This window comes from Rhincodon typus, chromosome 10, assembly GCF_021869965.1.
Source record: "Rhincodon typus isolate 14 chromosome 10, sRhiTyp1.1, whole genome shotgun sequence".
Taxonomy (NCBI): Eukaryota; Metazoa; Chordata; class Chondrichthyes; order Orectolobiformes; family Rhincodontidae; genus Rhincodon; species Rhincodon typus.
This window is the reverse complement of record NC_063341.1, coordinates 38134859-38150463: the sequence shown is the minus strand read 5'-3', so window position 1 is coordinate 38150463 and position 15605 is coordinate 38134859. Positions and strand designations below refer to the sequence as shown.

Genomic DNA, 15605 nt, shown 5'->3' with positions numbered 1-15605 from the left:
TTTCACAGGTCGGCGCAACATCGAGGGCCGAAGGGCCTGTACTGCGCTGTAATGTTCTATGTTCTATGTTCTATGTTCTAAGGCTTAATTTACGTTCCATCAGGGACCAACTTCAACTTCTGACTCATTGTAGGCTTAGTTCAAACATGGATAAAAGAGCTAATTTCCAGAGATTAGGTGAAGGTTCTGTTGTTGACATCAAAGCCACAATTGTCAATGTGTATCATCAAGCAGCCCTAGCAAAACTGGAATCAATGTGAATCAGGGGCCAATTTGCCGCAGGTTGGTGTAATGCATAGTTCACAGGAAGCTGGTGTGGATGTTGGAGGTCAGTCATCTCAGTACCAGAACATCTTTGCAGGAGTTCCACAGGGTAGGGCCTAAGACTCAACTATTTTCAGCTGCGTCATCAATGACCTTACCTCCATCATAAGGTTAGAAGTGGGAATATTGGCTGATGATTGCACAATGTTTAACAACATTCATGGCCTCTCATTCTGAAACAGTCCATGTCCAAATGCCACAAGACCTGGGCAGTATTCATCCTTGGGTTGACAAGTGGTAAGTAACATTTGCACGACACAAGTGCATGGCAATCAACATCTTTAACAATAGAGAATCTAATCATCACCTCATGATATGCAATAGCATTGCCAGCACTAAATCCCTCACTATCAACATCTTGGGGGTTACCATTGACCAGAAACTGAACCGGACTCACCATATAAATATTGTGGCTGCCAGAACAGGTGAGCGCAGCATGTAACTGCCCCTCCTGACTACCCAAAGTCTATCCACTATCTACAGGTGTGATGACATACTCCCCATTTTACTCGATGAGAGCAGCTTCGACAACACTCAAGAATCGTTGACACCATCCAGTACAAAGCAACTACCTAATTATTACCATACCTAAAAACACTCACTTTCTTCACCACTGATATATAATCAGCAGTGTGTTTCACAAGATGCACTGCATAAATTCGCCAAGGTACCTTAGACATACCTTCCAAACCCATGACCATTACCATCCAGAAGTACAAAGGCAGCAGATATGTGGGAACACCACATCAGCAAGGTTCCCTCCCGATCCACTTACTGACCTGACTTTAAAAATATATCACCATTCCTTCATTGTCACTGGACCAGAATCTTGGAACTCCGCCCTTAACAGTATATGGGCCAACCTACACCAAGTACACTGCAGCAGCTTAAGAAGGCAACTCACCACCACCATCTCAATGGTAACTCTGGATGGGGCAACAACTGCTGACCCAGATAGCGAAGTCACATCCCCTGAATGACTTTTTTTTAAAAAGCCATTGCCATTCTGTTGTCAAGACTTACTGAAACCGTCAGTTTCCTTAAACCATCATAGAACCATAGTTTCCATGATGGTTTAAGGAAACTGAAGGTTTTAGTAAGTCTTGACAACACAATGGCAATGGCATTTGACCTTATTGTCTTACCTTAAGAAAGCCAAATCTTCCTAACCATTCTCATTATAACCTGTTAATGTTCTGATCTGTTAATATATGATTTGAATTTACAAGAATACTTAGATCACATAGCTGTTTTAACATTCACCAATTATGGAATGTTTCCTACTTTGTGCAACTTTACCTCGGATTTCTGTTCACGCAATTGAGCCTATTACCATATTCAAATAGTACTGAACTGCAGTGAAAACTACAGTTTATTTAAACATGTAGCAATGTGATTTAAATTACAATCATGAGAAACGCACTTAAATGACATGAAACAATGGATGCCTTCCTTTTAGAAACAATGCTTCCGTTTATCTATCAAGTGTCTGTGTCTTTTGATGCACTAAGTAATTCTTTTTATCATTTAGTCATTTGGCAAAGTCAGTCCTTCAGTTGTTTATTTTTCAGGTAACAATGATTCATATAATGCCAGTGAAGGACCAGCTACCAAAAGAAGTTGATGGTACCACACGTTATTTGATAACAAAAGAAACTGAGATTAACCACATCACTAAAAGTCATCTCCGCTTCACAGACACAGAATCCCCAGAGAATGAATTGTTGTACATTATCAGTAAACCCTGTTTTTTCCCAACAAACCAGAGGTAGGCTGTTTAATGCTGCTTTTTGGATGTTGTTAAAATGTACTATATATATGTATATATTTTATATATTTGAAGCTGATATACTTAAATATTTTTACTAATAGTTAATCTACTTTCATATTTCATCACCACATTTTTCTGAGCTTAATAGTATCCAAAACGTTTTATTAATTTCTTTGTTTCCCTGAATCACTTGTTCATACATCTGCCAATGATAAATATATTCCTGGCCTGATCCACAGCCTGCAATCCAATTTCTACTTTTTATTGTCCAGTAGACAGTAACTTCTGTTATTGCCTCTGCATATCAGACATTTCTTGAGGATACAATAGTGTAAATATCTCATAGAGGAAGGAGGAGCTCATACTGGTAGATATACTTAAATACCACATGCCAGGACTTCACCCACCAGAATTTTAACATTAGTAAAATATCTCCAGGTATTTAAAAATATTTATAATATTAACTCCTTTATACATACATCGTAATGACCATATCTTTGGCAACCGATGCTTTCTTAACTTCAAGTTTGATGTTCATCTGGTGATTAGTCAATGCAGAAACATAGGTTGATAGTTATTAAGATATTAACAGGAAAAGACAGGGTAGATAGAGGTAACTTCTCCTCACAGGCAATTCTAGAACTAGGTGGCATAGTAAAAAATGTGGTGCCAGATTGTTAAGGAGAAGTGCTAGAAAGCACTTCTACACAGGGTGGTAGAGGTTTTGAACTCCCTTCTATAAAGGCAGTTGAAGCTAGATCAGTTGTTAGATAGATTTTTGTTCAGCAATGATATTGAGGGATAAGAGACAAAGACAGGTATGTGGAGTCAGACCACATATCAGCCATGATCTCATTGAATGGTAGGATAAGCTCAAGCAGCTAAATGGTCTATTCCTGTTTCTATGTAGTGTTTATTATTTCTAGATCTGTACCTACTTGTACTTCTGCATCAAAAAGTCATATCCCTACGATATTTTCTTGTCCGTAATTTAGAGTCATACAGCATGGAAATAGACCTTTCTGTCCAATTCATCCATGCCGAACAGATATCCTAAATTAATCTAGTCCCATTTGCCAGCATTTGGCCCATATCCCTCCAAACCCTTCCTATTCATTAACCCATCCAGATGCCTTTTAAATGTTGTAATTGTACCAGCCTCCACCACTTCCACCGGCAGCTCATTCCTTCAATGCACCACCCTCTGCATGAAAATGTTGTCCTTCAGGTCCCTTTTAAATCTTTCCCCTTTCACCCTAACCCTATGCCCTTTAGTTTTCGACTCCCCTACTCCGGGGATTTTACCCCTCATGATTTTATAAGCCACTTCAAGGTCACCCTTCAGCCTCCAAAGCTCCAGGGAAAATAGCCACAGCCTAATCAGCCTCTCCCTATAGCTCAAACCCTCCAAATCCAGCAACATCCTTGTAAGTCTTCTGTGAACTCTTTCAAGTTTCACAACATCCTTCCTATAGCAGGGAGACCAGAATTGCATGCAGTATTCAAAAAGTGGCCGAACCAATGTCCTGTACAGCTGCAACATGGCCTCCCAACTCCTATACTCAATGCACTGACCAATAAACGCAAGCATGCCAAATGCTGCCTTCATTATTCTGTCTACCTGCAACTTCACTTCCAAAGAAATATGAACCTGCATCCCAAGGTCTCTTTGGTCAGCATCTCAGATTCCATGTGATCTAACCTTGTTAACCAGTCTACCATGCAGAACCTTGTTGAATGTCTTGCTGAAATCCATATAGACAACTTCCACCACTCTGCCTTTAACAATCTTGTCACTTCTTTCAAAAACGTCAAAAAACTCATGCCAAAATGTTTATGAATTACACCAACACTTGATTTATTCACAGAAATATCCACTTGTTTATCTTGTTGCCAAAACAGCCCCTTTAGTTGGGCTGGAAACACTATGCATAAAAATATGAAAAGTAAAATGTCAAAAGCATTACATGTAGTTTTGTTGACTTTATACACATTGCTATCCGATGAGTCGTTGGGAGGACAATGTTGGGATCATATATAAAAATCTTAAATTTTGCATTGCTGAATCAATGTTATAAATGCCTTGAAATCCTTGTGCTTCCATTTCACATGGGTCAACAGTGAAAAAGTAGACTTAGCACAAAGTTTGCACTGTCTGAAGTACATGTTAAAATTTTTCAAGGGCTGATCTAAAATCCAGATTAATTGAAAATTGGTCAGGTGCCTCTGCTGCACCGATGATAAATAAATTAAAGAAAATGCACTTGTTTATGCAGAATGCAGACATTGCTAACCTTATTCAGTGTTTTTGTCTTAATACAGAATGTACGATGCAGGCAAAATAATTTTCACAGACAGTGCAAAGAATATGAAGAAGGATCCTTCTGTCCCCATGTTGAGATCGTTTACACAGGTACCTTAAATATGATGTTGCATTGCATTGAGTGACTAGTACCTTTTAAATTGGTACAATTCATGCAAAATTATACATAACTTCCAATTGGAATTGAACACTAGCACCATATACAGCATCCTTTTACACACTTTATTTTAATATTTCCTGTCTTTCAAATTAACTGTTCCGCATGACAAAGAATTATGATATATGTGTTTTATTGTATTGCCTCATTTATTTGTACAGTGACAAGAGGGGGAGCACGTCCTGTTGATGAACGTACAGTGTCAGTCACAGAAATTAAAATGCTTTTAAATGTAGCTGCTACCTTAAAACTGATTTTATCATCTGTGACTAGACAGACAGCCCAAATTAAGTTTGAGATGCAAACTGAAGCCTATTATTACGGAGACAATGAAGACAGGATCATGTTGGAATTGACGGTTCCCAAAATTGTTCGATTCATTTGCCATTATGAACCAAATTCTCATCTAGAATACATTGTGGTATTGCTTTTATTAATAGGAATTTTTGCAGATGCTATCAAAATACTGAGTTAGCCCAGAATTTTGATGATTCTCAATCTTGAATTATTTGTTTACATTAACTATTTTCTACAAATGAATATGTTCTTCATTAGATGAATGGATTCTAATGTAGGAAAATGTGAGTTCATCCATTAGATTTCAATTGGTCTCAATAAGTCTGCTGAAACTTCCTTACAAGGAAGAATCAAAATGCAGATTATTATTTAAGTGGAGAGAGACTCCAAAATAGTGCAGCTCACAGGGGTCTGGGTATTCTTGTGCAAAAAACACAACAAACCAGGTGTAGCAAATAATTAAAAAATACTAATGAAGTTTTGGATGGGCCCTCTTGTGAAGCAGTGTAAATGTCCCCATCCCTGGACCAAGAAATCCAAGTTCAAGTTCTGCCTGCTCCAGAGGTGTGTAATAACATCTCTGAACAGGTTGATTAGAAAAATAGGTTAATTACATTTTTTTCAGAAATGAAATTTTAGTCTTTATTGCTAGGGTGTTGGATTTGAAATGGAGATGGCTGGTTACAACTGTACCGAGTGCTGGTGAGGCCATACCTGGAATACCGTGCACAGTTTGGTCCCCGTAATTGAAAAAAAGATATACTGGCATTGGAAGCTGTTTGAAAGAGATTCATGAGGCTGATTCCTGAGATGAAGTAATTGACTTATCAAGAACAGCAAACATATTAGAACTTTCTTCATTAGAGTTTGCAAGAATGAGGGGTGATCTTATTGAAACATACAGATTCTAAGATGGTTTGACAGGGTAGATGTTGAGATGATGTTTCCATTAGTGGAGTATCTCAAATTAAGGAACATAATTATTGGAAAAAGGGACAATTATTCATTCAAAACTTAGGTAATGAGAAAATCCTTCTCCAAGAGTGTAGTGAACGTCTGGAATTTTCTGTCCCAGAGATTTATGGAGACTAAATCATAGAATATATTTAAAGAAGCGGTAGCTGGATTTTTGAAATATCAGGGAGCTGGATGACTGTAATGAGCTGACAGGAAAGAGGGGTTGAGACCTGAGTCGGAACAGCCATGATCTTATTGAATGATGGGGCAGGCTTGAGGGGCCAAATGGCCTAATCTTGCTGCTATGTCTTATACTCTTAAGTTTTTCTCTTCTTTCCAAGAAGGCCACTGTTTTTGCAGCTGTTGCAAAGGCCTTTACTCATTCACAATGTTCAGTGTTTTAAATACAAAGTATAATAACTAAAAATATTAAACTGAAAATTCACCTAATGTGGAGCTCGAAATCATGACCCAGAGAGTAAAATTCCTACTAATAACAATCTAGCCAGGCTGTGAAGGAATTATGATTTCCATAATGTTGATTCTGCTGCCACCAACCAGAAAAGTGTCAGCATCGTGCAGGTGTAAGTAGCCACAATCTGCACTGATGGTGCATGTACAACAGATCCTGATGCCTTTCAGTCGGTGCTGGAATTAGTGTTATTTAAAGGCAACCAGTTATGTGATGTTAGAATTGTAATGACCAAACTATTACAAAAGTAATAGGAATTATGAGGGAATTTTTTTTTTACAATCGACTAATTAATACCAACAGTGACCATTGTGGATTGTTTATATGTCTTAATTAATGCTGGAATTTGTATGTAGATCATTCAGCATTTGGAAATGAAGGCATAAACTCTGGCTTCTTTTTAGATTTTGGCAATGGAGTAGGGCCTCGGGATACTTTTTTTGGATCATTTTGGCAGACCTTTTGAGGCCAATTAAAATCTACTGGCTGAACAATCACATTCATCACATTGCTCTCTGTTGATCTTTTCCAACTACCTCAATCATTGAGCTGGATTTGAAATAAAAGCACTGGAATATATATGTCACAGATTACAGGACAAGCGATATTCCAAATATTTGTTTCCACTTAGCTCATGGGGATTAGAAAAGATGGTCTAAAAGGTGATGCCAATTGTTTTGAGCACTGACAACTATAGAAATGTGTTTTGTAGCTTCTGGCACTAATCGCAGTTGACTGAAGATGTTCACTGACTTGTATCATCTGTAATTTGAAGCGTACAGTTTGGAGCTCAGCTTGGGACCACATCCTGATTTTCTACTCTTGAAAATGGTTCTAAGCTGCACTGGGTTGTTCAACAGGTTTGAGCAATCTTTGGGCGCAGTGCATGCAGAATTCATCCAAGGGCATATTCCTAATATTTGCACTTTTGCACTGAACAGCAGGAAAAAACACATTCAGTGCCTTTTTTTTCTGATGGATCAAGGGTAACCTCGACTGTACATTCCCACTTAGGGTGCATTTTGCTAAGTATACCCCGTAAAAATAGAAAATAGATAACTCAGTCAAAGTCTAAGCGCCATTAACAGAGCATCTTTCGTATTAATGCCAGGTACTCTGTCAATTTCCAATGACTCCTGTGTCCTATGACCATCCATTGTTCAAATTGCACTTACAGGAATTGAAATGAATAGGGGATTCCAATTATTGCCTTTAACTTTTGGAGAAAATTTGGCTGGATATAGTGAAACTTGCCGCAGTAGCGCATGGTGGTGTGTGAGTCAGGAGAATTGATTGGGGATATCACATCAGATTTACAACTTTGGGAAAATTGTCTCCAATTAGCTTAGAGTGGGAAGGAACTGATGGAGGAATTCCACCTGTCATTGGAGAAAAAACAACTATGCTCAATGATAAGGCACTTGAGAATTTAGAGGTGGATCAAGGAATCTCCCAAACTCACATAGCTTTCTATGCCTCCCTTCCAGGTTTATATGCAGTCATATGGGTGAGAGAGGTGTCTAATTCACAACAACTCTGGCACAGGCAAATGATCCAGCATATGGATTGGGATGTTGAAATCCACGCTGTTTGCTTTCCTCTGATCATGTTCTTTCGTACATTATCAATGACAGCCTCCTCATGATGCCTACCTTGTCCTCTCAAACCTGTACATTGGGATTCAGCATCAATCCTAGGGCTGCACGTCAGCGTATTAGTGACAGCAGTTGCAGCTCCTATTGCTGCTGTCTACAATGGTGAGGCTGCCAGCCTGTTCTTGGCCAGCAACTCTCTCAGGTAGGATTCTGTCTTTCAGGGTCATTAATTTCAAAGGAGGCCCGAAGCTAGCCAGCTAAGTGTCTGATGGGCATCTAACTACATTGGTTCTTTCCCTCAAATGTGATGCAGAATTCCCGTTCTCTAAATGATGGGAAGACCTCCATCTTTGGAGCAAAACCCAGGCTGATGAGAGAGAAATAGCATCTTTTGGTACTGGATGTCTCATTTTGTCATAATGTATCAGGAAATAGGAATCATGTCCAACTTCAAAAAGCCATTGTAATATAATGAGCTAAATATAACAAAATAGTTTGTTTATTTGTCGAAAAGACATGTGAGTAAGGGACAAATGCAATTGTTCTGTGTAATTTCTCAATACGAGAACATCACAGCTCTCCCCAAGATCGCAAGAAATTTCAGAGAGTCGTGAACACAGCCCAATCCATCACTTAAACCAGTCTCCCATCCATTGACTCCATCTATACTTCCTGCTGCCTCGGGAAAGCAACCAACATCATCAAAGACCATTCCCACCCTTGTCATAATCTCTTCCACCCTCTTCCGTTGGGCAAAAGATACAAAAGTTTGAATACACATACAGATTCAAGAACAGCTTCTTCCCTGCAGTTATCAGACTTTTGAACAGGCCTCTCAAACGTTAACATTGATCTCTCTCTTTGCACCTTCTCTGCAGCTGTAACACTGTATTCTGTACTCTCTTCTGCTACCCTGATGCACTTTGCATGGCACGATCTGCCTGTAGAGCATGCCAAACCAGACTCTTCACTGTATCTTGTGACAGCAATAAATCAAGTCAAATCAAATCAAAAAATCTGGAACTTTAAAAGTGAACTTCATCTAATAAATTGTTTTTTAGAATTGATTAAGATTTGTAAAAATCATGAATTCAGGCCTTCCATATACAACAATGAAATATAACAGGATATTTGTAAATTATTTACCATATACTACTACATGAGCTAACAAAATTAAAGTTTATCCTGTTATTACTGTTTCCTTGTTTAATTGTTGTATAACATTTGTTTGGTGGCTAAACCTTATGAAAAAGATCTATGGTAGTTCAATTTCTTCCACTTTCTGAAGATGAGAAAAGTCCCATGGAGGGATAAGGTTGTCTCAGCTATTGGTTCTATGTATAAAGCATTTTTTTTTTTGGACATGCTATGATATTTTCATATGTATTGAAATAAGTGAAACCATATTTGAGGAAGTAGAGAACTATTGCTCAAACATGATTGTAGTCTGACAAACAAGCTAAAAATATATGGTGTCAACGAAAGTAAAGGAAACCCCAAATGTGAAAAAGTACTATTCAAATGAAACCCATAAGGTTGAGTAGGAATATTTAGGTCTAATAGAAAATGTGGTGCAATTCTCTAGAGTCTTGAAGCAACAATTTTTGTTCTGTCGCTTGTAGACAGTTTCTCGAGTTTAACGATACTTTGATCCCATTCCAGTTCAATGGGTTCTGAGTTGGCTTATGCCCAATGCATGATCTGCAGACATTAGCACATGTAGGGCTGATGGTCCTTGAACATTCTGATAGAGAAATTATTAGGAAGGTTCTGCGCACTCTCTAGAGATTCAATTTTGCTCCTTTGTATTTCTTACAAAATTTCTTAATGACTTGGAGGTTTCGCGAATAAACATTCTCCATTTTGATCAGTCACAAGATAGGGACTCCTTTGAGTTAGCACAGATGTTTAATCTTTTCAGGGATGCTTTGAGGAAATTCCGAAAGCATACGCCAATCAGTCTCACTTCTACTGGGGGCAAATTGTTAGAAACAGTTATGAGAGATGGAATTAGCAGTGACTTAAGTAAAAATTAATCAGGAATAATCAGCATAGTTGTGTTAAGAAGGTCTTGTCTTACTAACTTAATTGAGTTTTTCTGGAGTTAATGAGTGGAATTGATGAAAAGAATTGGATGGTTTAAAGTGGTTTAAAACAGTGGAAATTGAAATATGACTTAATTGAAGTATACAAAATGATGAAGAGCTTGAATAGAGCTAAGCCAGGGAAAACCTGTTTGCCATATTGGAGAGGCCATTTATCAAGGGCATAGGTTTAAGATAATTAAGTGAAAAATTAGAGGACAGACATGTGAGTAGGTGTCTGGAATTTATAGCCCAATTTGATGGTTGAGTTGGAAACCCTGAACTCATTTAAAAGGAACCTGGATCAGCACCTGAGGCTGAAAGGCGAGAGATCAGGTGTTGGCAAGTGCGATGAGAATGGAGGGTTAATTTATCAAGCCAGTGCAAATGTGATGGGCTGAATGACCTCTTTCTGTATCATAACTTTTATATGTTTCTATTTCCATTGGTCTCCTGCTATAATGAAGCTCTGAGTATAGAAGTTGCTTCAAGAGTTGAGGTGTGGACTTACTAACCACACATTCTGTCCAGTAGAACTGGTTTTGAATGACTGCAGCTCAATCCTGGGGATGTTGGCTTGGGAGAGGATGTTGCAGTAGATCTTTCTGGAGCAACTACTTTATTGCATGGATCACTTAGACATATTACAATGTACTCCTAAGTAGATGTGCAGATGCTGTAGTGGCCCATAAGATAATTCAATGAATGATATAACAAAAGGTGGGCATTAAAGTAGGCAAGTATCTGAAGATGTGACTGTTGCAGAGGAGATGTGACTACCAGGAAGCCATTACCATCAGGAGATAGTTTCAACATTTTCCAATTGAGTTCCAATACATTATTGAATAGTTTAGAAATGACTATGATTGTTCCTGCTTATTATTAGCAGGACTACTCTTGCAGCTTACAGGAAAGATATTGTCCTTTACTGAGTTTGTGGAGTCAGCTGTTTGTCAACAATCAAAAACAACATTACCACTAAATGTGAGATTGTTATTGTTTAATATTTCCCAGTATCTACTAATCTAGCTCTCCTAGAGCTCTACAAATGTTGCAGAGTAATGGTCCTTGAATGCACTGTTCCTATTGGTCTGTTTCAACATCTACAGTCAGACTGATGGCTATTAGATTAACAACACCTACGAGCTATGCGTCAGCTAAGGGTTGGATAGGGATGTTGTGCCCTCAGTTGTGCAAACTAACTGTGCAACCATTTGTTGTGACACTGCATGAGGCTTCATAGCAACAGTTTCAATTGTGACATGCTGTGTGTGGGCACAGCTAGCTAACAGGTCTTGAATGATGTTCAAGTTATTATCATTCACTAATCCATAGGATCTAGGCATCACATGCAAAGGATAGTATGGGTCTTAGAGGGAATCATATCTGTGTGATGTTTCCATATGCCTTTGCCCTTGTCTTTGTAGGTAGTAAAGACCACAATTAAGGGGTCTGCTGTCAAAAAAGACCTGTTATGTTATTACAGTGCACCTTGTGGGTCTCTACATGTCAAGGGGAGGTGGATAAACTTTCTTTTCTTAATGATGCTCATGTTTGGCATTTGCATGGTATGAATATTATTTGCCACATATCAGCTCAAACTTGCATATATGGACAGCTTTATTATCTGAACAATTGCAAATTGAACTGATCGTGGTATAATCATCTGCAATTCTGACCTTGTGTTGGAGGGAAGGTCATTGATGAAGCGGCTGGATGTAGTGGGCCTCAAACACTATTGTAAGGAATTGTTGCAACAATGTCCTGGGGTGAGATGACTGGCTTTAAATCCCACTGGTATATAGATCAAGGTACATAATGTTTTCAGTAAGCACCACTCACTGTAATGTCACAAGGACTTCATCAGAGTAATGAAGGAACTTGTAGGAGACAAACCTGTGGTAACTGTGCTCCTAATAGTCTCTTTATTAATTAGGTCATATTCATTTAACTTGTAGATAATTAGTAATTCAACAATTCCTGTTGTTTACTCAACAAGACTTTTCTTGTTAGACTGGAAAAGTGGGTATCCTAATTTGTACTCGATCACTTTGGGTTTGAAGGAACCCACATAAAACAATAGCCACAGTCTTCTTCCACAGTGCAAGATATACTTGCATTCCCAGTGAGAGTTTTCCCCCAATTTCCATTAGCCTTAAGTTTGCTAAGGCTTCTTTGTGCTGCATTAGGTCAAATGCAGCCTTGAAGACAAGGGTAGTCACCCTCACCTCTAGAATTCAGCTCCTTTTATCTATGCTTTGTCAAGGCAGAAGTGAATGATTTTGGCAAAAGGCAAACTGTGCGAGTATCAATGAGCAGGTTATTGGTGACTATGTGCCACTTGGTAACACTGTCAGCAAGACCTTCCATCACTTTTTTGATGATTGAGAATAGACTGATGGGGTGATAATTGGTTGGATGGACCTTACCTCTCTGTGAACAGGACATTTCTGGATAATTAACTACATTGTGGTCTGGATGCCAGTGTTGTAGCTGCAGTGGAACAGTTTGAATAGGAGCATAGTTAGTTATGGAATAGAAGTCTTCAGCACCAAATCCAGAATGATGCCAGGGCCCAGAGTCGTGCATCCAGTGCTCTCAGGCATGTAGTAATACCAAATGTGAATTCAATTGACTGAAGAATGGCACCTGTGACTTTAAAAAAAGAGGAATGTGAGCATTGCTTGTGAGACTAACATTAAATGCTGATCCTTATTTGCCCTTGAGAAGGTAGTAGTAAACCATCTTCTTGAACTACTAAAGCCCATCTGGTATTGGTACTACCACAGTGTTCTAAGGGATTGAGTTCCACATTGACGTAGTAACAGTGAAGGAATAGTAATATAATTCCAAGTCAGAATGGTGTGCAACTTGAAGGGGAACTTGCAGGTGCTGATCTTGTCATCCTACTAATACTGTTGTTCTTCCTGTTGATCTATAATATTTGTACAAAGCATTGAACATGACTATGGAAGTTAAAAAATGGTTAACAAAGCATAAAGAATCCTCAGCTTTATTATTCCTTCATACAGTATAAGAGCAAAGAAATTACGACAAACCTTAATAAAATGTTGATTCAGCCTCAGCTGGAGAATTGTACCCAATTCTATCAGTGTGGTGCCATTACTTTGAAACCAGCGTTCAGTTAGAATACTACCCTCTCATTGTAGTCAGTCTCCTAATGTAAATAATGGATGATTATCATTTAGTTCCCCGGATTTGAAAGGGAAGTGTCCTTATTAATATTTACGAGCTTTAATATTTACTAGTCGTATTAATTCCATGACATAAGATTTCATTTCAACAGTTACAGTCCTATTCTCAGACCAAAAAGCCCTGTTCCTTTCAGGGAAGTTACTTCTGGTGATATATTTCAGAATGAAATTTCCCAATCTTTGGCTTCTCATAAAGTCACAGAGTCATATAGGATGGAAACAGACCCTGTGGTCCAACATGCCAACCAGGTATCCCAAACTAAACTAGTCCCTTTTATAAACCCTTCCTATTCCTGTACCTACCCAAATGTCTTTTAAATGTTGCAACTGTACATCCATCTACCACTTCCTCTGGCAGTTCATTCCATATACACACCACCCTCTGTGAGATAGTTGCCCCTCAGGTACCTTTTAAATCTTTACCTTCTCACCTTAAACGTATGTCCTCTAGCTTTGGACTCCTCTACACAAAGGAAAAGACCTTGGCTATTCACCTTATCCATGCCCCTCCTGATTTCATAAACCTATATAAGGTCATCCTTCAACATCCTACGTTCCAGGAAAAAAAATTGCCCAGCCTATCCAGCCTCTCCTCATAACTCAAACCCTCCAGTCCAATGAACATCCTCATAAATCTTTTCTACACCCTCTCCAATTTAATAATATCCTTCGTATAGAATGGCGACCAGAATAGTATGCAGTACAACAAAAGTGGCCTCACCACTGTCATGTAAAGCCGCAACATTAGGTTCCAACTCCTATACTCAGTGATCTGACCAATGGTGGCAAGTGTGCCAAATACCTTCTTTACTACCCTGTATACCTGCACTCCACTTTCAAGGAACTATGTACCTGAACCCCAAGGTCCCTCTGCTCAACAACACTACCGGGGCCCTAACATTAACTGTTTTCCCATTCAGTTAACATACTTTCCAGGTATGAATTCTATTCCTTCACTGTCCCCCAATATACAATGAAAATGAATTAATACAAGCTGTTTAGTTATTTTGAATTCTATATAAACAGTTTGAAGATGCAAAGGCAACCTCTGGCCTATCCAGTGCACTCTTTGTCCAAGAGCATTGTTGCATTTAATTCCATACAAACCCAAAGAACACACTTCATCACCTGGTTATTAAGAACTATGTACATTAATTGCTGTTCCCTTGATTAGTTGATTCCCTTGATTAGTTGATTCCCAGAATGATCACAAACTGGATTATCTCTCTTCCTACTCTCCAAGCTTAATTTCCCCAGCACCAGGAATCACGTTTATCCTTCAGTGGGTGAACTCCAAACCAATTCGAGGAAGGCTACAGATGCTGGCAATCTGAAACAAAACACAAAATGTTAGTAACACTTTCGAGTTAGGCACCATCTGTAAAGGGACCAGACCAGTTCACATTTTAGTTGGAGACCATTCTTCAAAATTTTAAGACATGTCCATGTCAGAAAAGCTACCTCTTTTTTCTTCATAGTTGTTTCCTGATCAGCTAACATTTTTTCAGAATTTTCTATCTCTGTTCCAAAGAAATTTTTGCTTAGATCATTGGTGTATGAAGCTGAAAGTGTAGCTGCCATAATATATCAATCCCCTAATGCTGAAAGGCAAACTTTCAACACAACAAACCTTAATACATTTACACATATTATTTGCCATAGGTCAAAACAAATCTTCTTAAAGTAATTTCCAGCTTTAAAAAAAAAACACCCATTATTACCTTGAAAGAATTACCATAAAAGCTTTTACACATATTGAGAGATAGGATTTCAAGAGCGTAATAACATTCAGGAATAACAGAAGGCCAATACGTCCTACAAACCTTTCTCTATTTGGCAGATGTACCTACATACCCACCTTCTCACCATATGTCTCAATCTCTTTTTCTCCAGAAGCGTCTCCTTGATCCAATTTATGCTGCCTATTTCATGCTTTTTCCTGGCAATTTAGAAGTCTTTTTACCTCGTTTGTAAAAAAAATCTGCTCAACCTCTCTTTTTTTAAATTTCCTGAGAAATTTCATGCCTCCTTACTCGTATTACTAAAGGAGTTGGCACACACTGTGAATGATCAGAGAGCTTCTAGACATACTTTCGAACAATTTTTTCTTATAGATATTGAGCATCGGCAGACTCTTGGACTGTTGAAATCAGCACAACTGTGTCCAATCTTGTTATCGTCTGCTACCCAAGACCACTCATTCCCCAGATGTCTCTGGATATAATCAGAAGCAGGAACCTTGTCTAGCGCCTTTTGCTTTCCTCATGAAAGAATAGAAAAGTAATATCTCTCCTGCAGTGCTTACAAAGACAAAATAAAGTTTTTAACTTGAATCAGAGATAGTAGGAACTGCAGATGCTGGAGAATCCGAGACAACAAGGTGCAGGGCTGGATGAACACAGCAGGCCAC

The 15605-nt window shown here is 38.6% G+C and overlaps 1 protein-coding gene across 1 annotated transcript in view; it reads left to right on the top strand.

Annotated features, from left to right (window-relative positions):
- Positions 1-15605, top strand: part of frem1b (Fras1 related extracellular matrix 1b) — a 188316-nt gene that overhangs the window by 64546 nt on the left and 108165 nt on the right. The window contains exons 11-12 of the mRNA XM_020530931.2: positions 1896-2092; positions 4418-4508. Coding sequence (XP_020386520.2) covers positions 1896-2092; positions 4418-4508 — 288 coding nt within the window. The remainder of the gene's footprint in view (positions 1-1895; positions 2093-4417; positions 4509-15605) is intronic.